We start from the raw sequence: 24,847 nt of genomic DNA, 5'->3' as shown, positions 1-24,847 counted from the left end.
GCAGCCTTGATAGCATCTACAGCTGACATCAAGTTCTCTGGGCACACATCAGTGATGGTGAGGGAGGCTTCACTTCAGTAACAGGCACCCGGCAGGTTGTTTTTCAAGACTTCATTATACAGTGAAGAGTATGAGGCTATTCCTGTTCCAAGCTTCTTTTTTTCTTGCCTACTTCTATCCTGTTCTTAAACTGTCTTGCCTCTTTCTGCTTGCCATTTACTTCCAGGCAAAAGTACTTTGAAGAGAGATGAAGTCAGTAAATGCTAGTTATGCTATTAGTTTGCTGAGAAAAAAAATCAACATTTCTGTTTTAGCAAAGTGGAATTTTTTTATGAGAAATGAGCTTTTTAACTTCAGCTTCCCTGATTCACAGCACTTTCTGTGCACTATTCCATAGACTAGATTGTGCCTGGAAGGGGGGGGAGGGCGGAAGTCTGGGAAGAATCCTCTAAGCTGATTTTACAGCTGCAGTGATGAACTGAGTCTGCCTGAGTGAGCCCACAGGGAATCAGTCTTGCATGTGAAATGAGGATGTGCTGTGTGACAGCCATTTACAGACACATACAGAGTGTTCCTAGCAACAGGTAGCAGAAGCTAGAAGTTCTTTTTGCAGTATTTCTTTTTCTAGTGCCTGTGTTAGAGACAGTCCTTGGGCCACGTACATGTTTCTGTGAGCTGTGTCATGATTTGTCTCTCTCATGCTTTGGCTGTCTTGATTTAAAGATCAAAGTGTCACAGAAAGGATCACTTGGAATAGATGAGTATGGCCTGTTTGCAAAAATTGTGGAAGATGGTGAATTAAATGAAAACATGCTGCCAAGCCTCATGTTAGTTAATATCATAGAACAAAACCCTGACCTGAACAATCCTTATGAACATTTTAGTAAATGTGCCCATCATAAGCGTTTCCTTCGGCTAATGTTGGTGACCCTATTTCTGTGTCTAAAGCTTACTAACTTTTACTAAGTCTCTCTGGGAAAGTGCTTTGAAATAACACCATTCCCTGTTAAATGGCAGATATTAACGTGTCTGAGAGGAATCACAAGCTTGTTAATCACAAGTGAACTGGTTACATAACCTTATTGATATTTGTTTGCTGTGTGTGTGGTACCATTGGTGCTTCCTTCAGCTGTCAAGATAAGAATTGCAAAACCTTGTTTTACTTATCTTGCAAAAACTCCCAAAATTCCACTCAGTGGTTTTCAGTTGTTTCAAAACATTTTGCAGTTTGGTAATTTAAGACTGCATTGGGGGCATCCCGTCATACCAATGTGCAAAAGAGCATAAAATTCATGGGTCCAAATATTATGTCAACTTCTAGTTTTATATATATATACATATATATATTATTAGTAATGTTTTCTGTGTTACCCTCCAGCTCTGGCTGTAGAGTCTTCTTATGTCTTCCAGACCTAATGTTCTCTAATTCCACATTCTCATTCTCTACTTTTAACAAACACGAGCAGAGAGAAGGGAGGAATCACAAGGCATGCTGCACAGCTCTGCTGAGGCATATATTGCTTTGGGGACCCTGGACTTCATTAATTTGTTTTAATCTAATTATTACTTTCTTGGAGCTGGGGGTTCCTGCTTGTTCTTTTATTTGGTAAATACTAATGCATATGATTTTACTTATACTCCAGAAAGTGTAGTTCAGCTGCAAAGCTTACTTTTCTCCTAGGAACATCTAGGTAAGGGAATTACTTATTTGGTAAGCTCACTTTATAAAAAGTGCTTGCATTTAAAAATTGATATCACAGTTACTTGATCTTAGCAGCTAAGTTTGTTGTTTTGCTAGTGAATGCACGTACACTTCTCTCTGCAGCCAGCTAGAACCTGCTGGATAATGTTTCATTTGCCTAATAAACAAATTAAACAACATGTTGGAACAACACCATGTTTACTTATTATTGTAGAGCAGAAACTTTGCATAACTGAGGGTGATTATCCTGGATGCAATGATTCATCATAATAATGTTTTAAAAAGTAGTTTTAAAAAAGACACCATTAGATGTCCCTGTGCTTCACAGGTGTTTGAGCTCCAATTTCTAAATCTTTGCTGTTTGTCATGAGTGTGAATTTCTGAACCAGAGCAAAAGGCCAGGACCCTGCCTTTTAGATTGTGCTTTCTCTTAGGGAGTTCTTTCAGAAAAGTTTCTGCAGATTTTTTGCAAATGAGAAAAAAGGCAAATAGAGATGTAGCAAAGTATTCTCTAGAATACTGCCTAAGATGATACTGCTCTCAGCCTATGCTCCAGTAGCTTCTGTTCTCAGGTATTACTTATGCTAGCTGGAAAGGGAAGGTGGGTTTTAAAAATAACAACTGACATACAGAAGAAAGGAATGTGACATCACTTTGTCTCTACCAGAAGTTTTACGATCTTTCTGTAAAATGTTTGTTCTTTCTAACTTCTCTTATCCATGTTATGCCAGAAGGCAGCTTCCTTCCCCAGCCATGACACGTTTTCTGTTGAGGCCATCATTGCTGGAAAAGGTTGAGTCCCCTGTGTTCTGTAGGACCCAGCCTCACCTGGGACTCTGGCTATGATCATTGTAGAGGTTTGGTCATCTGCCCTGGGTGATATGCCAAAAAGCAGTTTCCTTTTCTGAAATTAATTTCTTTTTGTTTTCAGGGAGAACAAGTTCTACTGGCATTTGAAGCTCGTATTTCCTCACTGTCATGCTGAATACACTTTAAAAGGGTACAGAGCTTTAAAAAATATTTTTATGAAGTTTAAATTAATCTGCTGAAGTTGTACTGCAAAATATTTTGATCAGTTCTTACTGAGTTCAGTTATACAAGGTAAACTCAGGTATTAATTTTAGTCTTAAATAAAAGAGCATTTCAATCTAAAAAATATTGAAAGTTGTGTAGTCCTTTTTTCTCTGAAAGCTAGCAAACTTTCCAAATTAGGCATAATGTTTGTTAGTCCTTTTCTCTGTGTAAATAGAGAGTTTGTATATGCATAATATTCATAACCCCTACACCTGACATACTCTCTTCTCATGGAGCAGATGTTCAGCACAATTTGCCACCCCTCCTCACCTGCACTCTGGAACTGACCTTCATACAGGGTGAAATGGTTACATTGTTTGCTTTGTAGGAAAGTCCACAAATACATTCTGAAAAGGAAAAAAATAAGCTTTTATTGACAAATGTTTCTCCTTTTTTCCTAGCCTGAAGGGAGATGAGAATTATGTGCTTGTCTGCTCCTAGGGCTGCAGGAACAGCATGTTTCTTTCTCAGGGTTAGAAACTAGAGATATGCATCTGTTTACTCCTCATATGTGCCTGTGAAATCCCAGTGCTGAAAGTGAGATAAAGCTACCCATATCTGTGCAGTATTGATACACGTTTATGATCCTCCCATAAACTACTCAGCTGTGCCACTGTAGCATGCTAACATACAGCTTCCTCCAGGTGACTCACAATAGATTTGTGTACATGATGAAGGATGTCTCACATGCTTGATTTTTATCTTTGCTGAAAGGGTGCCTGACGACAAAACGCTTGCTGATATCCTCAAGCCATACATTGATCCAGTGGAGTCAGATCCTGTAGTTTGTCAAAGGTGTGTGTTGAATAACTTTCCTGCCGAGCTGTTCTAATGCACTAATAAAAGGGAATGGTTCTGAATATATGTCTTAAATTAGCTGCACTATCAGCTTGCAGAGCTGAGTTCCCAGTCAGCAGTACACCTTTAATTCCTGTGACGAAAACCATCCTGACATTCATCAAATAACTAACCCTGGGTCCAGCCATCAAATTTAAACAGCCAAAAAAATTAAGAAATTGACTCATGGCATAAAGACCAAATAAAGCAACTGTAATTCTGAAAAATGTAACCATAATTAACTTCAGTGGAGGTGACAGTAAACCTTCACAATCATTAGAAAAACATGCTAATAATTATAACCCTCATTTATAGAAAACACCTAGTATGTGACAAATTACTGTTTTAATTAAAAAAATACATTACTTTGGCTGTTGACATGGGTAAGAGATCCATCTCTTATGGATGACAGGAAGAAAAGTCATTTGTACATAATTTCTGCATCTTTGCTGGGTTTTTTTTCAGATTAAAAATCTATACAGCATCTCCTCAATCAGATGTACGAATTTTAATGAAAATAGAAAACAGGAGCCGAAACTCTGTCAGGTAAGGTGGTTCTTCAGTTTATATGCTTACTAATTAAAAGTAACAAGAATATTTAACATATTTCTTAGTCCTTAATATTACAGTTGGAGATTACATAATCTCATGGATTAAACTTCAGTGAGTAATTACGAATTGATACAAAAATGATTTGACAGAAATGCTAATTCTTTGTCTTTTATTATGTCAGCATTGACATTTCTGTGCAGTTATTGAATGAGTGTGCCCATACCTAAACTGCTTCAGCAGCAGTCCATGCCAATGTAACAGAGCACAGCCTTGTGTTAAAATGCTAAATAATTGTATTGAGCCACAGAAATGCATACATCCATTTCTTTCTGGAAGTTCTGCTGTGGATGTGTTAACTCCAGAGGGAGTTGAAATGATAGTCAAGGAGAGTTATCTTTTTAAATTAGTGCAGCAAAAATTATGTGTTTATCACAATCCAGTCACTGCATTTGAAATGACACATTTTTCTCAAAGTTACTTGCTCATCACTCTTCATATTACCAGATTTCTGGGTGTAGGCTTTTATGTCTCCAGAATTCAGACTTGTGCAGAATTGTTTTCTTTTTTTTCGGAACAGACAATAATCTTGAACTTCAAAATTAAGCTTCAAAGAAATATTTTTTTGCTAGTATAAATACCATTCTGAACACTCCACCCTGTTGTCATTGTTACTGAAACAGATATGTATCAGCTTAGGAGCATAATGTACTGTGGTTCACCAGTGATTCCTAGTTAGGCATCTGAAATTACATTTTTGTCTTCAAATGTAACAAGTGTAAATAATATGCTTCCCTAAAATATGATACATTATTTCTAAGGGGGAAATAAGGGTATATTGCAAGAATTTTGCTGTAACTTAGCTTCCAGTTTGTGCTGGGGATTTTTCCTAGTAATATTAAAAAATGTGTAATGTACATTTCAATTCAAATTCAAGTGCAAACTCTTAAAGATTTTGATTGATTTTTTTTTTCTCTTTGCAGTCATTATTTGATATATGGTTGTAACATTTGTCATCAGAATTGGCAGCTAGAAACCTGTTGTTTTTAAGTGAATTTGAAGATACAGAGCCCTGGTTCTTATATGCAGGGAGAAAACATGAAAGGCCTTGGTCTACCCAGTACCCTATGAGTGTTGTAAGTGTGGGAGTAGTGAGTTCTCATTTGTGGACACAGGAATTGTAAGGGACCAGCTGTTTCAACTCAATATTCAAAAGTCCATGGAGCCTGATGGGTTTCATCCCAGAGTACTGAAAGAGGTATTGGATGTTGTGGCAAGACCCCTCTTGATCATGTATTAAAGGCCTTGGGGTCTGAGGAGGCCCCTGTTGACTGGATGTCATGTTTTAACCTAGCAGGCAGCTAAACACAGCTCAGGTACTCACACGACACCTCACATCCCCAGGGGGAGGGGGAAGAGATTCAGAAAGAAAAAAAATTCTTTTGTTGAGATAAAAATAGTTTAATAGGACAGAAAAGGAAAGGATGAGAATGATGAAATAATTAGAATATACAAAACAAGTGATGCCCAGCCAAGTTGCTTGCTCTCCACTGAGCAGTGTCCAGCCAGTTCCCAAGCAGCAGCGCCCAGCCAGCTTTGCCTTTAATTTAATTTAATTTACCTTTAATATTGACCATGTGTGATACAGTGTCAGGTATCCCTTTGGCCAGTTGGGATCAGCTGTCCTTGCTGTGTCTTCTCCCAGCTTCGTGTGCCTTCCAGCCTACTTGCAGGTGGGGTGGTGTGAGGAGCTGAAAAGACCTTGACAGTATAAACAGTGGTCTTTCACTTTTTTTTTTTTTTACAAAAGAAGGAAAAGTTGTTTATTTAACAGCTGCGTAGAAGGTTTGGGAAAGAGACTTGTTTAATATAGAACTTGACTGTCTCATGTGCTCATTAAGGCTTTTTCATTACTTAATCATTTGTCTCTTCTGAAGTATCTGTAGCATTTCCTTATGTCACAGATTTGAGCAGGAATTCTCTAAGCTAAATATTCTCAAGTCTATAGTCATCTGTATTCTGTGTTGGTTGATAATGAGGTTGGAGTAATTGGTACTCATTCCACTTAGTGAATGTAAAGTTTCATGTACAGGAAAGCCAGTAAAAAGTTAAAATAGAGGTGTATCTTGACTTGACAACTGCAGTTCCTCACTTGGAAATTATGTGAATCTCTTCATATAAGTTTGTGGAGCAGGCCCAGCTGGGGCAGTGCAGACAGGTCAAGGAAACAGCATACTGAAAAAAAATTCCTCCTGTGAAAGGAAAGAACAAAGTTTGTTTGAAATGGTGGGACTGCTGTGTCAGCATAAAGTCACTTCTGTCAACATAAGCTGTGTCTGTGGCAGCAGGCGCTCAGAGCGGTTGTTGTGACAAAGCCTCTGTGAGGGAATTCAGATTTTTACTGTAGTTTCGTTACAGATAAGTAAGAGAGAATTTGTTCTGATTTTTTTTTGTCCTTTTGGTTCCTAAACCCTAAGTTAATTAGAGAGCTGTGAGGGAATTCAGATTTTTACTGTAGTTTCGTTACAGATAAGTAAGAGAGAATTTGTTTTGATTTTCTTGTCCTTTTGGTTCCTCAACCCTAAGTTAATTGGAGACTACTGGCTCATACTCTGTGAATCAATAGCTGGAATTGCAGTGGAAGTACTTGTGATTGAAACATGACCAGCTTGCTGCTTAGTGGTCTTCCCTATGGATCAAAAACTGAGTGGAGACAGAGCTCACTCACCTTTCTTGATCTGTGTTTCTTTAACAGTGAGAAGTGTTAATTGCTGGTTTGTGTAGCCTTGAATATCACTGTCAGCTCAGTGTCATTTCTCATCCTGTGCCTCATCATTCTGCATGATTTTAGGGTGTATATTCCACTATGGCAAAATGCTCTTCCATCACATTGAGGGCAGGCTGAAGGAGTAGGGTTGGTGTAGGCTACTGATACATGTAAGTCTACATGAATGTTTTGTTGTCTACAGCTCCTGTGCCCACCAGAATAATTTCTTCTCCACAAGCACTAGATTATGGTTCCTGGGGGGCAGAAGCCCAGCGGGGAACCGGTTGTCCAGGATAGCTCACTGAGGGTCAGGATCGCCCAGCGGGGGGGGCTCAGGCACCCCAGGCAAGCTATAGTGATTTGCAGCTCAGCTCTTTAGTGATTTCAGCTCTTTCAGCATGCCTGGGGCCGTCACCCCGGGTATCGCCCGCAGCAGACGCAGAGAGAGAGAGAGCAGCGCTGTGTGGGTTCCGCAGGGTTTATTGGGGTCTCCGCGAAGGGTCCATCGACAGCTCTTCTCTGCCGAACCGGGCAGAGTTGGGGTTTTTATACCTTACAGGGGGATTGAAAACTGTCCAATAGTAAGGGTCAGGGGAAAAGTGACCTATGGATATACAGGGAGATAACAGGGTCCGAAAGGCGGAAGAGAGGGGTTTCTAAAACCTTAGTCATGCTGACTTTGGTATTTCCTAGCTCTCAGGCTTCTGCTCTCCAAGGAGGCCGTGCAGGCCTTGTGCCTGCTACACTAGATGATAGAAAAGTTGAAAAGATATGTTGTTATGTCAGTTGTTGGTTTTAGGATTAGCAGAACCTTCTGGGGAAAAAATCCTTTTCATAGTTACAATTTTATATTATTGAGGGAGTGCAGTGGTGTTTCAGAGAGTATCTAAACAGGATTATAAAATGTTAGTCTTCTAGTTTTAAGATAAGTATGTTACAGAAGGATTTTAGTATTTCCTGCACTTGTTTATGAAACAGGAGTTTGTGGTTTAGTTTTGGCTGTTTTCTGTGTTTCACAGCAAATCATCCTTTTAGTTTGAAGGTCCTCTCTAGAATGCTTTAAATATTTGGGGTTTTATTTTTTTTTCTTTCTCCAGAAATATAAATTAGCCATGAAGTATTGATTTCTGCTTTCTCACAGGAGTTCTGTGGAACTTCAGAAAGCCACTGGTGTGCAGATATACTGGATAGCAGCCAAACACAGTCCTTACTTTCTTCTTGCCATGTGTCTTTTACCATCAGTGGTGACAGTTCTTAGAGAAATTTATAATAAGTTCTTATTTCTGTCTTTTCTAAAACCAGCTTGTAAGGATTGCATTCAGTATGAATTGGTAGCACTCCACAGTTAATTGGGGTAACCTGAAGCATAATTTCTCTTTATGTCTTCTCAGCTTTACCTGTCATTTCATGCTCTGTAACTCTTAGTTACACTTTGTTTATCTTCTCATTTGCTACACTTACTTCATGAGGAGTCTTGCAACTTAGGGTTTCAAAAAACAAGCATTACATAACTCTCTTCTTCGTTTAAAACCTTTTGGTTTTAAATGAAGTTTGGAAAAAATCTACCTTTGAATGGGTCAGAATAGTTTTCCATTTGGTACTGCTTGCTTTGATCACCTGTTATGCAATATTTAGTTAGTGTTGGTGTCCATTCTCTCCTTGCCTGTAACTATTCCAAGGAAGGTTTAACTTCTGCCTCTTGGATGATTTTTATAGTCTACATTCTTTCATAAAGTAGTATTTTCTTTCTTCAGAATAAATTAGTGTCCTGACTGTCTTCAGACCTTTATTTGGGATGCCTTCAAAGTGACTTCATATGGTAAGAGTATTGCTTTTTCCAGTAAGGAAAGGAAAGGTGCAACAGCCAAATGACACAGTGTGGTTTGGGAAATACACCTTCTTGTTTTCCTGAGAATAGCCTTATCAGGCTTTGTGTAACAAAAAACTCAACCAAAACAGCAACCAGCCTTCCAAAATCAATAAGATCCTTGGTCTTTTTCATCAGTAAGTTAGTAGTCAGAGTTAGGTTGTTTTGTAACTGTAGATACTTAATGAGAAATTAATTTACTCAGCCTTATCATATAAGATGATCCTATTTCTATAAGATAAATAACTGCAACTTAAACTTTATTTGCAGTAGATACTTTCAGAGACAATTAAATAAATCTAAATGAGGTTAAGCCACAAAAATTGAATATCTGTTTTAGTGGGTTCAGTGACATCTTGCATGAATCTTATTTAGATAGTTGACACTTTAATCACATAGATAGGATTTAACAGAATTGAAAAATAATGCTTTCTTAAACATCAATGTTAGGTCTTTTATATGGTAATGTTCTTTTTTGGCCTATTCAGAGTAGCATGTGAGCATTGTTTCAGAATAAGTTGTTGCAGAAGACTTTTTTGGGGATTTGATGGTCAGAGTATGCACTGGCAGAATATTTAGGAGCCTGGAAAATACAGTCTGGTTGGCTTTAAGAGCTTTGCAAAGGCCACTGCTTTCAGTAGAGCAAAACCATGAAGGAGCTGTAGTACAGAACTGTACCAGACTTTATCCTGTCACTTTCCTGTTGTGAAACTGCCACTTCATACAGGGATGGATACAGAATCAGTTGTGGAATTGGTTTTTGTATCAGTAGTACTGGTGTAGCTTATGCTTCAATTACTCAGAAAGCAAAAAATACCAAAAGGATTTTTGTGCCTGTTCCAACATCAAGGGGCTTCTTAACTGTCTGTGGTGGCAGTGGCTGGGGCACATGAGAATAATGGCATGTTTGGCACTTAATTCTTGTGGACCACAGGGAAGAAAATCTGCTAAACAACCATCAGAGGTTCTCCTCTACTAAATGCCATTGTTTTATGGTGGTGAACTTCTTTTGCTTTAACTGATTTAATTCAGTTGCTTTCCAGAAGGCTGGATGATGTTAGTAATTTTGGATCACTTCCCTGTCTCAAGATCAGCTGGCAGAAATGAAAGTTATTTCCTTGGATGAGTTAGCTCTGTGCTCAAAGAGAATTTTCTTTTGTAGTCTATTGTTTTTAAATAACTATGGGTTAGATCGCATCAGTAGGTTGCAGTAGTCGCAGTAATAGATTTAGGAAGGTGAAGCTTTTTGTCTTAGTATGGGCAGATAAGCCAACATACTTTTGGAAAATTATCCTGGAATTCAAAAAGTAGTAGAAATAAAATGGAACCACATTTTTTAATGTAGCATTTAGATGAATTTATTTCCTTATCTTTAAAAATGTCTATTAGATACTTGTTTTGTCAGTTACTTTAAGATTATTTTTAGAACCCTGTTATTGAAATACATTGACAGTAGCCTCAAGTATTGAGCTATTTATGTTTTCATTAGTTTTTCATGCTCTCTTCCTTAGGCACTTCCTTCTGCATTATTTGTGAATAATTTCATGTAAAACCAAGAGAACTTACAGTCTTTGCTTTCTGCTTTTCATACACAACTCAATTTCTTTTAAAAAGAAACTTCATCTTTCAGAACAAGCATATATTAGCACATTTCAGGCATTATTTCTTCTTTGCATTTTCTGCAAATGTGGAAAAGTGGTGTGCTTTATTTAGGATTCTCTAGTCTTACTTAGGAAGCAATTTCTTTTCACGTTTGTGTAGTAGACAATATACGTGAGACAGGAATTAAGGATACAAATCCTTGGCTGAACTGCTGGCCTTGGCATGAGTTGGAACAGACCCCAAGCTGGCTTTAACCTGTGCCAGAAGATTGACAGTAGAATTCATTACTTCTCTGTAGCTTGCAGCAGCTGGCACAAAAGCAGCTCTGCCAGCTTTACAAAAGCAGGGAGCCAGCTTACAATAGTCATTCTTCACATTCTGCATGACTGTAGTCAGGCACCGGTGACTTCGTGCTGTTCAGGGGGAAATAGAATTTGGTCTGTAGTCTGTTTCTTAAACACAGCACTCCTGTGTATTTAAATTTGCTGCTGTTTTTCCCCCAGAGTGTTGCATTTTGGTTTGTGAAGTTCTTTAAATTAAAACTTGCTTTTCTTACTGAATGCTTCTTTATGTTTTCCTGCAGGTCATTTCAGACTTCCTAGTTTGTTACTGCAGCCTTTTGAGTGTCATTTTTCACATGCTCCTTCTTTATCTGAGCATCATTCTCTCTGTTGACAAAAGCAATGCAGAGCAGCAGATGCCAGGTTACACAGCTTTTACTGTAAAAAACAGTCACTTTCCTTCCTAGCTACTTGCATTTTTCAGTGAAATCCTGTTACACAACAGAGATGGAAAGCAAGAAACTACTCATTGCTGAGTATAGTAAGTGTGTATGGTCAGAATCCGTAGCATGCATAGTTAAATGTTTGTGATGTCTGACTACAATTACTTGACCTTTCAAAAGATTTTTGGGATGATTTCAAAAACACCCAGAGTTTGTCCATCTTACTATCTTGTGCAATCATTTTTTCTTGAAAGGGATTCCTTTATGAACCAGTAGACGCCTGGTTTTTTTTAAAGTAACAATCCAGTGTTTTGTAATCCATGCTGCATTCTTTTGGATGAACTGTTTTATAATTAATGGTATTGCATTAGGGTTTCTAGAGTGTCCCAGCTAGAGAGTTGCTGACTGAGACATTTATTGCACAAAGATTTATTTGAAATCACAGCCTCCACTCCAAAATTCTGCTGTCTATAGTACAGCAAGTTAAATCCAGACAACTCACAGAGGAGGAATATGTAAGCAAAGAGATGGAGGGTGAGAGAACAGTAAAAGTGTTACTTTTGTTTGGCTTCAGCTGTAGTTTGGCCTGTCCAGCCATGTAGTGATGTTCTGTAAGCACCACAGGCAGGTCTGAAGACCCCAGACGTTTCATGCTTGCAAAGCAGGTAGTCAGACTCCAAATTCTAAACCAGAAAAACTGTACACAGTACCCTCTTTTTCTCACTGTGTCTGGGTTTAAAGTATAGGAGCAGCCTACCCAGCACATGCACAGGCAAATTTTCCCTCCTCTCTCAGAATGTGCCGCTAGAAAAGACTGTTTCAAGGACAAATCTTGCAGTTTGCTCCAGCCTGCCATTTCTACTGGAGAACAGAGGGGAACTGCCCTATATGTATGTACCTATGTAACATGTAGTATGGAAAAAGTCCTCATGCAAGTTTATCTGCTGTGTAGCATGCACACATAAGGCAGACAGAAGGCAGGAAAACAGGCTATGAAATTCAAGAAAACCCTGTTGAATAATTGGTAGCCCCTTGGATGAGGGAAGGAGCCAGTGAAAATGAGCTGTAGAGCCAAAGTGATGTTCAAACTCTGTCCTATTCCAGTATAGAATAAGAGTTGTGAGATCTGTTGAGGGGCTTAATTCAACTCTGTGGCTTGCTGTTAAAAATATTCTTTTGAAGGAACAAGAGGATTTGCTGCTGGTTTCTTGGAAGAAAAATAAAATGAGATGCTGACTTAAAGTTAGCATAGTTCCTAAATTTCAGGAACCAGGAGTATGAAAAGGCTGAAAAGACTTCTAGAAGCAAAGATACAAGCTCTGCTCTGGACAGTTTAAGTGATAAGCTGAATTTGAAATCTGCAACACAGTAAAAGCATGGCAGCATAGCCATCAGTGTTTTTAAAGAGGCAGAGGAGAGGGCAACTTCTCCCTGTTCTTGTCAGGAAGGAGAAAACCTGTTATTTCCTCCTGATCCTGCCAAAAGGGAATCCCTCTTTTTTTTTTTCCTCTCTTTTGACGGAAGTGAGCAAGGGCTGATTGTTTTAACATTGCCAAGTAGGGAGTTGACCTTCCTGCTTGTTTCCCAAGAGCATAATTTGTTTTCTTTACTTCATAGCTTTTCCTTTTCATTGTAAAGCATTGGTAACCTCTTACCTTAATGGAATGTTTGTGATACTATGATTCCCATGAAAACAAGTATAACATTGGTGAATATGTTTCCACCATTCAATACAGAGTGTGGAAGGTATTTAGGCTCTCTACATATGAGCTAAATTCAGAAGTTAATACTTGCTGTTTAGGGATTCAAAATTAGAGAAGGATCAATTCTTCCTGAAGTGGAGGTTCATGAGATTAACCCAAGCATAATAACAAAAGTATTTCAAATTTACAGTGACTGATTTCTTATCAGTTTTATATTTGTTTATTTTAGCAGTGTACTGTTTGCTTGCATTAATTTGTCAAATGAGATTTGATGTATTAGTTTTCTGAACTTGATGTATTAAGTGTTTTTCATTTCATCTCTTAATACTGCTTGGTACACCTTGTACCTCTGAAATTATTTACAGTTAGGTTTCATGGGGCTGTGTATCAGTATGCTGTCACTAAAGTAGATTTATGACATTGCTTTTTCCGTGTGACCATGCCAGTATTGTATTAGTGATACAAGATTCATGTTTTGACTTCTCTGCATTTTTGGGGGGCCATGCATAGCTTTTACTCATGCTAAATATGCCACTGATACCTTTTCAGTGTTTGAAACTTAAAGCATTCTTCTGCAGTAGCCAACTCACTCTCTCACTAATCAGAACTATTTTCTTGTGAAATTTCATATTCACAAGAAGTCTTCTGGCTAGTGTTAACTCAGGCTGTTTTGTTTCTTTATCTAAGTCATATAATGGCCTTACATGATTGTGGTTTACATTTTTTTCATATGTCAGCTCTATAGTATTTAAAGAGTTGTGAACCTTGAGCTTTTGAGCAGTTTGTGAAGCTGCCTGGCTTCACAAAGTAAGTAAATTCCCATGTGTGTAAAGAGCTATTGCTGTGATGCACTTGAGTTATAACATCTTTACTTGCTGCTGGATTTTTCTTCTTTTTTTATTATGTCTTATGAGATGGGGAAAGTATTTGCATTCTTGAAATTCAGAATCACTTTATTTCTGTATTCTTCGCACCAAATTCTGCCAAATGCAAGATACTGACATTTGCTAGTTTCACATTTTCCTTTTGTTTTATTGTACTTTGTTTTATAACTAAAAGATGCAGAATGTTCTGTACTTCAGTTAATCTTTAGATCATTATTGTGATCCTGAATCCTTTTACCACATCACTCTTAAAGCTCAGTCCACTAAATTGTTGAAGCAGTTGCCTTATCTGCTTAATGGGTTTTGCCTTCAATTGATATATTTTTCCATTACTGCCATTAAACAACTTTTAATGTTTTTTTTTTCCTTTATGCAATTGCCCCATTCTCAAGAAGCTTAAACAAGGACAGCCTTTGTGCATCTATGGTGACATACTTGTACTCTTACTTTGCTTCTCTCTCCATTAACTGTTTTGTATATTTTCTAGGGTAGAAGTGAACACACCAATGAGTTTTTCTAGACATCTACTATTGTGTCAAATAATTTAGGTGACAATTGTTGTTCCTGCTATCTTCACCTGGGTATTACTTTTTTTTTCTTGCAGGATGTTTAAACTGCCTGAAATGCATTTGTCGTAAGAGGGGGATTGTGAGTTCAGTTTTTCTTTTCCCCATTTTACACTTGACTTTTTAACAGTTCTTGGATTTCTTAGCCCATGAAATAGAGGAGACCTTGGATTGTTACAGCTTGTAAGGATGAACTATGCCTGAAATATAACAAGGAAAAGGAACAGCTCCATAGTTGTCTCATTAATTGGCTGTGCCTTTATGTGCTCTGTGAATGTAGGCATAGTTAGGAGATGGTGATGATGTCCAAGAGGCTTTCCTGCTATGCTGGCAACTTTTCTTCTTATACTTTTTTAGTTGGTTCCTAGCAGGACTTGTAGTCCACGTGGTTGATAAGAGAATGTTTCTTGTCATAATTTTTTCAGGCATCTGGTCTGTACTGGTATTGATTAAGTTATGCAGATATCAGTAGTATGGAGGAGAGGTTAATGAACATCTGTTGATGCAAATTATGGAGGTCCTAGACCAGGAAAAGAAATGTAACCAAGAGTGAAAGGAGAAGCTAGCAGGTCTCTTTCCTTAAAAGTGTTCAGGGAGAGTATTCCTTCATATTGTTTTGCTGTTGGTAAGAGTTAGTTATAAAGGAAATATTATGGCAAGTCTTGAGGGGTTTTTTAGTTTGTTTTCTAAGATCTCTGCTGTTTTGAGCATTGAGTTTTCTAATTTTGTCATGTGTCTGGACTAATCAAATTCACTGGATTAGGTTTTTTAGAATGTCAGAACTCTAGTGACAAAGTTAAATATAAATACCGTGCATTATTTCAATACATTGTATTTGCTTTCTGCCATACAATTTTCTTTCATACCTAATTCAAGAGAGCATTTTCCTACTTCGATGTTCACCAAATCATAACCACACGAAGAGGTTATTCACCACTTAGGAATGAAAGTCCATCTGTTAGTTATTATCTTTGCAGTACTGCAGCACTTCAGAATGAGTGCTTGGGAGAGACTTTAAATGCTGTACCCAGTCTTTGCCCCCTTCTAGGCATATGCAGATACCTAGGAAATGCTACCCTCTTTGGTCTGGTGAAAAAAAATCCTTTTTTCTTCCCATACATTAGTGTAAGCTTGGTTGTGGATTTTTAGGACTAGGCCCAAAATAGATAGCATGATTTATTGTATCTGAGTTATGCCAAGTAAATACCTCGATGTTTCCACTCAGTTCTAGGAAGAAAAGTCATCTTTGTGTAAAATATGTGCAAGCAAGCAGTTTAGTTGATCACTCTCACAGGGAAATCATGAATGTCATTACACACGTCCACATTTTGGTAATATTTACAATTATTTAGATAGCTAAAACTTGTTTGTTCTCTTTTCAGTGTATAGAAGGCCAAACTAAGAAATAATATGGCTACAATTTATCTTTAATTCCAGGTTACAGATTTTTTTTTATTGTTATAAAATAATAAAAAATTCCTGTAGATGACATTCAGGAAAACCTGATCAGCAGGGAATTTCCTGCTGTCTGAATTCATGGAGACAAGTTACGCCACTGAGATTATAGCCACAGGCTCCATTTGAGGGGAGCTTGTGATGCAGTGACCTAATGTGGCATTCCTGCCTGTGAGAGACAGATTAGGAGACTGAATTGTTGAATTCCTGGAAGGTGGTGGAATAACTATAGATAGTGAAACTAGTCTTTGCAGAAACTCACAGATGCTATCAGAAGTGCAGAGACACATTAATTTCAGTATTTTGTGGAAGGTAACAACTCTTCATAGAGCAGATATAACAGTTTGTGTGGGAACTGATGTGGGATTGCTGAATCTTGCTAAATTTTCTCAATTGTCACAATTTTTGTAGGCTTTTAAACTGCCTGCTAGCAGGCAAATTCTACTTAATTTTGGTTCTTCAAAAAGCAGTTATTGTTATTTCATTCCAGCTAAAATCAAAAGCGGTTGTCTAAGATCATCTCTTTGTGGTCCTTATAAATGGAGTCATTTCATATTAAGAAAAAATCCAGGCCTATTTATTGCTTTGCAACATGGGCATAAAGCTTTGCTTGGGGCAAGAAAATAATCAGCAAAGTGTATTATTAGATAGTGAGTGTTGTTCAGAGAGGCTGAGGGAACATAAGGAAGGGAAAGAGAAAATATGTGGAAAGTAAATACCAGGAAGGAAAGACAATGGAGGGGGAGCATGCAAAGAGAAGTCTTGCTGAATACAGGGATTAGGAAGCCATAGTGCAGACAATTTGCATGAATGGGACAGTGGGAGAAAAGAGAAAGCAGAGGGAGGCTTTAAAAGAAAGATGTGAAGATGGGTTAAGGCAATGGTTTTGTTGGCATGGTCAGTTTGGAGCCAGGCTTATCTCAAATCCATCCTGGCATGAAGGGCTGAAGGACCTTATTTAGGATGACAGCCTCAGTTAAGTTGGTTCCTGCAGGTGGTCCTGGAGCATGGAGGAGTCCAGGTGAAAGGATGGATTTACGCTGGTTGTTCTTCATTTCACTGGCTTGTCAGTTGAAGTGCACAGTGAAGGATGGGTTTGAAGATGGTTACAGCTCCTTATGGGTTCTTCTCACACAAGCTATGCAGTGAAACAAAACTAGTGGGTAAAAGTGGTGATAAAAGGATATCTGGTAATATCTGATTGTGGTGTTCTTCTTCTTCTATCTCCTGCTTGTGGTGAGTCCAATTTGCTGCGCGTACTTGGAAGGGCCTACTATGCAAGTGTCGCTCTACATCCTCACTTCTGGTTAAATCCTACAGGACAGTCTTCTTTTGCCCATAGAAGGGGCAAAATTTCTATTGCTCACCCTCTGACCCTCTATGTATGACTTTGTTCTAGCTCTGGGATGAAATTGGGAAGGTTTTTATCATGACCTGGTCTTTCTGAGATAGCCTGAAAAATCAGTCTTACTTAAGAGCTGTTTTTTAGTAGACTTCGGAATTGGTGTGACGAATAGTAGTTTTATTTTGAGATCTTTTAAGCATGCACAGTCAAAGAAGAGCCTGACAGGTGGATTAGCAGAAAACCTCAACTTGCATTTGTGTATGAAGTAGAAAGTGTGGTAGACTTAGGTCTTTTGGATAATATATACAGTAACAGACAAGTTTAAATAAGAGAAGCATTAAGCTCCTTTGTTGCATTCTTCCTGAAGTTTATGGCCCACATTATGGGCTAAAAATTTAGATGTTTTTCCTGTCACTGTCAACCAATAAAATTTACTTTAACAAAAAAAGATAAAGCTCTGACTCAGTGACCTAACACTTCAGTAATTTACTATCATAAAATAATTTTAAGTACGAATGTTTTATCTTATGCCAAGCTGGACGCTAAAGATGTTTTGTCTAAAATATGAGATAATGGAAAGTGTATTGTGGCATGTGAATTACTTTAGCCTCTTGGTGGTAAATGTTTGCTTAACCAGAAAGGAATGTGTTGAGGGCCTTGCCAATAGAAAGGTATTGCCATACTTTGCATTTAGAGTACTGTAAATAAAGCAGTAAATATGTTTCTGTTCATGTGTGTTAATCCACAGCTTATGAATACATTCATGCAATAAGACATGTAATGTACTGTTATCCCTTTTCAAGGGTTTCAGTAAGAAGAGGTCGTAATTACTTTGGCTTGAGAGAAACATGAAACCAAATATTTTCGTGATGATTTGAAGTTGAATATTGAGAGAATTTTTGCTCAAACTAAGTTTCCCTTAAATCCCAGGAACTCAATTCCTGGTTTACCTCCAATATTTTTCTTGTGTGCTGACTCGTAGTGTACCGATTTTAATCACACATTATTGTAAATCATAAAGTATATAATTTCCTTCACCTATCCCTTTGGTTTTGGCAAAAGAAAACACAACTGTATAATATGTTAATGATCAGAGGAGGTAGAGCAGCTATGGGAAATACCCCATGAATTGCCTACAGTGTATTTTGGTTTTGAACTTCATTTGCCCTTAGCCAATACATTAGCTTACTGATAATTTAATAATGCTGCATACAGAAAGTTGCATAACTCAGATTGCAGTATAATAATATCAGAGCATCCTTTGGATGCCTCAGTTTTGCTAAATGAAGGCAACAAGGTCCCTCTTTCAGAAGCCTTTGAAATACTTCCCTTCCTTTCCACAAAATTCCATCTCCAGGTTTCTAGTTCAAGAGCTGGGAGAGAGCATTACAGTTTGAGAGAGTAATTGTGGAGAGGATGCTCAGTTTGCTTTTCCTTACTGTGGTATCATTTGTTATGCACCTGGTTTCACTGTCTGGGCTGAAGAGGAGCCCTTCCTGGGAAGGGGCTGCACATCAGTGCTGTGCCTCTGCAGCACACACCCGTGGGGATTTCTGCAGGGAGCTGCTCGCTGATGGTGCTGTGAGCAGAGCTTTGCTCTGGCACAGCAGCTGTTGTATCATCTTCTAGAAATGATTGCTGTAATGCTCCTCTAGCAGAACAAGGATACCTCTCCTACAAAAACAGAGCTCTAAGAGCTCCAGTATACCTGTGCTTTTGTAGTTTTATTTCATCTTCCTAGGCCTTCACTGGTAATTCATAAGCAAAACGTGATAGATTAGGTACACTACTCATTGAGTAAGTTAAACCTGTAGTGGTAAAGCCCATGAGTAAAATATTAAGTGTTATTTTTAATTTAGAATCAGATTTTGATAACTGTATCAATTTTGATAACCTTTATGTCCTTATCTGATTTGCTAAACATATACATTAAGACATAATAAAACATTTCAATCCTTAGGGAAATTTGGCTTTCATTCTCCTTTTGTTCTTTGTGCTTAGATATTAGAAATGTTTAAAAAAATTATATAGTCAGAGAATAAGACTGGATATGCAATTTGAATTATAAGGTATTTCTTCTGGACATGGTATCACCTGAAAATCATGTGAAATGCCAGAAAGCCTTTTACTTCCCCCCCCCCCAGCAAATGTACATGATGTCCTTGCAAGTATTAAAACCCAAAATAAACTTCTTGTTTTAATTTTTATTTTTAAGGTACAATGAACTGGATGCCAACAGAAGCCTTCTAGATAATCTGAAAGGCAAAGTAATAATTGAGTATCCAACATTATTTGTGGTCTTGAAAACAATGAAGAATGACATGGTGGTCCTTGGCCAAGGTGAGCATGTATTTATTTCCTGTTATGTTATACTTGGATATTTTAGTTATATATACAGTAGTTAAGGATATTGCCAGGAATGAGCAATATGTCTTATATTTCCTTCTGAAGCTTAAAGATTGCTATAGAAAAAGCTGTTACAAATGCTCTTGTCTTAAAATTGCTGGCTGATGGCATCCATCCATGAGCTGTATTGGATGTGGTTTTTCTAAATTTGTTTACTGGTGCTTTACTGAGGCTTTTATATATTTTTAGCACTAAGGTGAAACAGCTATTCAGACTTGTGCTAACTTTTTTTATGTAGCAAAGTTTGACAGAGTTGATTATTTCTGAAGAGTCAGGCTGCCTGGGGAAGATTAATTTTAAATAAATCTGGTAATCATGCAAAGGAATCATTCTTCATTATTTTCTAGCATAGCTTCTAACATTGGACAAATAATTCTGAGTTGTGAGATGATAATTATTAGAAATCATAATGGCAAAGTCTCTTTTAGGGTGGGTTAAAAGCACAGTATTATGTTTTAAAAATTACTTTCTTGAGTACTTACTTACTTAACTTTGAGTTAATTTGGAAGAGAATCCACATCTGGCAGGAATTTGCTTTTAGTTTTTAAGTTGATTTCCATTTTTCTCCCCAGTATGAAGGTTTCATGTCCTAGCATCTGTTTCTAAAGCTAAAAGATTGCTAAAGGGTATTTCAGCTGTTGAAATAGGGAATCAGTTCTCATCTCCTAGTCACCCACCTAGTCACCTTAGTTATCATATCCTGTGATGTTCAGTGATGGGCCAGTCTTTAATTCTTACAGATTTTTGCAGAAAAGCTTTGATCTATATTTGCAGTTACTGTTTCCCTGCAGCAGCTCAGCCATGGCTCTACATGTATATAATTTGACTGATGAAATACAGGGCTGAGAATATTGTACCAGTGATACTGGACCTCCATGGAGCTTGGCTGTTCTGGCTGGATTACACTGAGTGATCCCCTAGGTGAGAGCAATCTGCACCCAAAGATCTGGCATGCAAGCATTCCTTGTGCTGTGCACTGCAGGGGCTTCTGAGAGTAAGAGAGCACACCAGGGGATAAGGCAGGGTCGGGTCTGGGTAACTGTGATACACACCCTGGGATCCCATACAGACACTGCAGTGCATGAAGCTGGCTGCTTTTGAGTTCATCCATTATTTCTTTGTCTAGGAGTCTTGCTTTTCAGTACTCAGATGTACTCCTATGATTTAGAGGTCAGGAGGGAATTACAGTTGATTGACTTAAGTTGATAATCTGTATAGGGTTGTCATTGTCTCCTGAGCTAATAGGGTGGTTGTCCTTTTAAGGGTATAGATTCAAGGAGTGTTGATTGAAACAATGGTATTTTGAGGTCATGCTGCTGCAGCACCTACCTGACTCTGTAAAAGGCAGAAGAGCAGGGGAAGAGAGAGAGAGAGCCAGTAATAGCTGGGAAGTGCCAACAGCTCTGCCACAGGAATCATTCCTTCCTCTGCTGCAGGAATCGTTTGATGAGTAGTCATCCCTGCAGGGGTTCTGAGAACACTAACAGCCATTTCAGGTTTTGAAAACCATTGATTGTTGTTGTTTTAACTGTTTCTATAAATTCCATAAAAATGAATAGCTCCCTGTTAAGGTGTCTTGGGTATGACATAGCAAAGGTTACAGCTAATGGCAAAAATACCATGATTTCCACAACTTTTATCATAACTTATTGTCATCTTCTTGGTTAAGATGTTAATAATCAACTTTGGCCTTGAGTTAGGTTGGGAACCTGTGTTCTTGGTATTTTTTCTGTTCAGAGTAGAAGTATGTGACAGTAATTTCAGGTTCTCTGAGGAAAAGCATGTTCACAACATGAATATAAAAGTTGGAGGACTTTTCTGTTGCTGTTACTCTGCCTGAAGACAAAGTACCATTTTAGCTAGTGTGTCACAATCATTGTGCTTTTCTTTTGTGTGTCATCTTTACAGAATATAGGAGGAAAAAAGCAGTTTTCAGTTTGCAGCTGTATTCACAGATAATTGCTAAGAGTGCAAATGTTACGTTAACCTCCTGTCCAGGGAGAAGTCTATTGTAATCAGAGAAGTATTTTAGCCCCTTCCCATCTCCCAAGAAGTGACCTTTCTGCTACAGCATCTTCTGTGTTCGTTGCAGTCCAGTTTCTTTGCCATGTATGGCTTTCTGTATCAGTGGCCCTCTCCTCCCAAGCCATCCATCCTGCTGATCCTACTGCCCCCAGTGCTGTCTTTCCTCTCTGCCTGCTGGCATGCCCCGAGGGACACTTGGGAGCCTGGCACTGACCTCCCTTTGCATTCCAGGCAAACAGCTGCCACACTGCTGAGTGGACATGTGGCAGGGTGTCTGCTGAGCATGGGCTCAGGCAGCCATAACCCTGCTGACCCTGTTTGCAGGAGACCCAGGCTAGAACAAGCAGTGAAGTCTTGTGGGAATTTAATTGCTAAAATACTGCTTCCTTCCTGAGCAATCTCAGATCTGCCCCCTTCCCCAGGAACAACAGAATCAAGTTTTCATGGCCACAGCAACAGGCACATGCTGGGGAAACATCAGCATTCTCCCTGAGATTCAAGTAGTAACCCCCAAGGACTGGAGGATAGCTAGAGCTGGACACCTTCAAAGAGAAGCTGCTAGGACTTAATGAGTATAAAGCCCGTTTCTTCTATTCTTCTTGGCAGAAATGGCCGACGTATTTTGGCTGAAACTTTCAACTACATAAGGAAAATAAAGATTGAGGAAGGAAACTGCCACTGAAAAACTTAAACTCAGAGTTTCAATTTTACATTATAACTAAAATGCAGACAGTTTTATGGTGACATGGACTGGGCAGTCTTAATTTGTAGGCAATGCTATCAGCACCATACAAGTATGCTCTTTTTTAGTGATGTCAATCTATAATTCCTGTTAAATATTACTGTAACAGAAGTAAAATCTATCTGTTGAGTATTGCTGTGAGTCAGAAGATTGCCACATTCTTTTATGTGATGTTTTGCTGCTTGACTTGTGTAACAGCAAAAACTACAGGTGCTCTGATTTCAGCATACAAGGTCAGTCATGGCTGAAGATAGCAGGGGATTATGGAAGCTTTCACAGGCCTTACTTTGTGCATTACTCAGTACATATCTGACATATAAATGTTAATTGATTATACACTAGATTTAATATAGACAAAATGTGACCTCTGATGTTTCTGGGTGAAATGCTTCTATTTTCTTGAACAAATTCCTTGGAAACTGTACAGGTGCACACTGTGTCCTGTGTATTATCCATATTTGCCAGGTGTAGAACTTATCTTGACCAGACAGTAGCTATACTTCATCAGCTCCCTTTTGGTAACATTCTCTTAATGAAACCTCTGATACTAAATGCTCAAAACCATTTCAAATTCATAGATCAAATACTGAAAATAACAATGAGAGCAGTGTGAATCATGGGCCTCCTTTGCTGTAGTTTATTTTTGTGCTGCTTGAGTGTCACCAACCAAGTGGCATTTGATGACATCAGCACAAGGTGACCAGGGTCAGGGCTTGTTAAAGAAGGATCCACGGGGTGTGAGGCTGAAGACCAGTTTTGGAGATGAGAATTTCACTATATGATCTCAGCAGAGCACAATAGCTGTGCCCTAAAGCACAAGTTATTGTGTACCTTGAACTTCACCAGCCTTAGCTTATGGACTTAAATAGCTTATCACTATCTTTGGGATGCTGGAACACGTGGAATTTTAATTTTCCATTTCTAATTTCTCCGTAGTTCCTCAACTGAAATGCTAAGAAAAGTGTGAACTATTTATAATGCATTGCAGTTGTGATATATGTCTGTGACATCCCAGAAAACATTTAAAACAAGCCAAAAGAATACTTTTAAATTCTCAGTAGATCTGTAGTTTTGTGGGGGATGAATAGTCTGCTTTCCTACTTGACTGAAAGACGAAGATTTAAAAGGTGAAAGGAATTCTCAACATTGTCTTGCTTTCTCCTTCAACAATTGAGGTCCTATCCAGGGCTTTATCCTATGATAAAGTCCTGAAAGTGGTTATGTCTTATGAAATAGCTGTTCTAAAGAATGATTAAAAGGAAAAGAAGATACGAAACTGCTTCTGTTTGATGAGCAAACAACATTGCTGAAACTAATTGCTTGTTTGTTTTTTGTGTTCTTTATCCTCAGATGGCAGTGAGCCTGCAGAGAACTCGGACAGTGAAAGCTCATCCCTTTCATCTGCGGAGGAAGGGGAGATTCAGGACAGTTCATGACAGTTCTTTGAGAGAACAGGATGGAATGAGCTTTTATTTTTTTAATTATTTAATTAAATTTTTTTTTACAACTAAGTTCCTAGAGGTTTGGCTTAACTTCCTTTACTAAAGGTAGCACTTTCAAAGTGCTTGACTATTTTTGGATTTAATAATGCATATTTAGAGATGTAAATAAAAAGATGGGGGATTGTGGTTTCAGAAAAAAAAATACTATTCTAATTTAATTGCAGTCTTTAATTGCACCATTGTTTTTCCTTTTTCCCTAACCAGCTCAGTGCCAAATGTTTGGGTTTAAATATCTGATCACATATTTGTATTTATATGTTGATTTGAGTCTTAATGCTTAAATTTACTGGACAAAAAAAAGTACAGGTATTTCATTAGATCAGTTTCCTTTTACAGTATTTCTGTGTAACACTGAGCTACTTTTGATCTTCTCTGGTGACATTTTGGGTGCTTGATGCAATACTAGTTTTGTTGGGGTTTTTTTTGTTGTTATTCCTTACTTGGTTGCATCTTGTTCCATGTGTTAATGGAGAGGTCAGACTGTGTTTTTATGTTGCAAGTGTGTTTAGTCTTTCCTCCAGGTCTTCTAAATTAGCATGAGTTTTTAAATCCATAGAAATGGATGCATAGACTGGCACTAATGCAAATAACACTGGACTTCTAAAGAGTGCCTGTGTTATGCATCTCATATTCCTAGTACCTACTGCACTTAGTTATTTTAAATATTTACTGGCATATCAGCTAAATTTACCTACTTAAAAACAAATAAATTGTAAAGGAAAAGAAATTCCTGTATTGTATTGTTGGCTGACAGTTTTTACCTTTTGAAAAGGTTGTTAGATCACAGACCACCTATCCTGTATCCAAGTCCTCTGTGCCTGTGGGGTCTGTTGGAGGATGAGGACAGCAATGCCACAGGTGGTGCAAGCCAGGTGAGCCCCTCTCCCCACTGCACCAGGGCATTCTCAGGAATCAGCACCAGCCTTTGCCTTAGTTTTGCAAGGGTCTGGCCAAGCCAGCATTTGTCTTCAGGACATGTTCACTCTAAACAGTTCTCTGAGGTTGCTGCTGCTTTAGTTCCCAGACTGTCTCCTGCTTCAGACAAGCACCTTTGTGTCTTGGTAGCCTGGGGTGTGTGCTAAATTGCCATGAAGGTG

The 24,847-nt window shown here is 38.3% G+C and overlaps 1 protein-coding gene across 1 annotated transcript in view; it reads left to right on the top strand.

Moving 5' to 3' along the window:
• The window catches only part of ZNHIT6 (zinc finger HIT-type containing 6), a 33,091-nt gene extending 8,614 nt beyond the window's left edge, over positions 1–24,477 (top strand). The window contains exons 7-11 of the mRNA XM_039727108.1: positions 2,634–2,702; positions 3,491–3,571; positions 4,079–4,159; positions 19,291–19,415; positions 23,599–24,477. Of these exons, the coding sequence (XP_039583042.1) occupies positions 2,634–2,702; positions 3,491–3,571; positions 4,079–4,159; positions 19,291–19,415; positions 23,599–23,684 (442 nt within the window). The 3' untranslated portion in view covers positions 23,685–24,477. The remainder of the gene's footprint in view (positions 1–2,633; positions 2,703–3,490; positions 3,572–4,078; positions 4,160–19,290; positions 19,416–23,598) is intronic.
• The last annotated feature ends 370 nt before the right edge of the window (positions 24,478–24,847 follow it).

Source organism: Passer montanus, unplaced genomic scaffold (assembly GCF_014805655.1).
Source record: "Passer montanus isolate IOZ18808 unplaced genomic scaffold, ASM1480565v1 scaffold60, whole genome shotgun sequence".
Lineage (NCBI taxonomy): Eukaryota > Metazoa > Chordata > Aves > Passeriformes > Passeridae > Passer > Passer montanus.
This window is presented reverse-complemented; position numbering and strand designations above follow the sequence as displayed.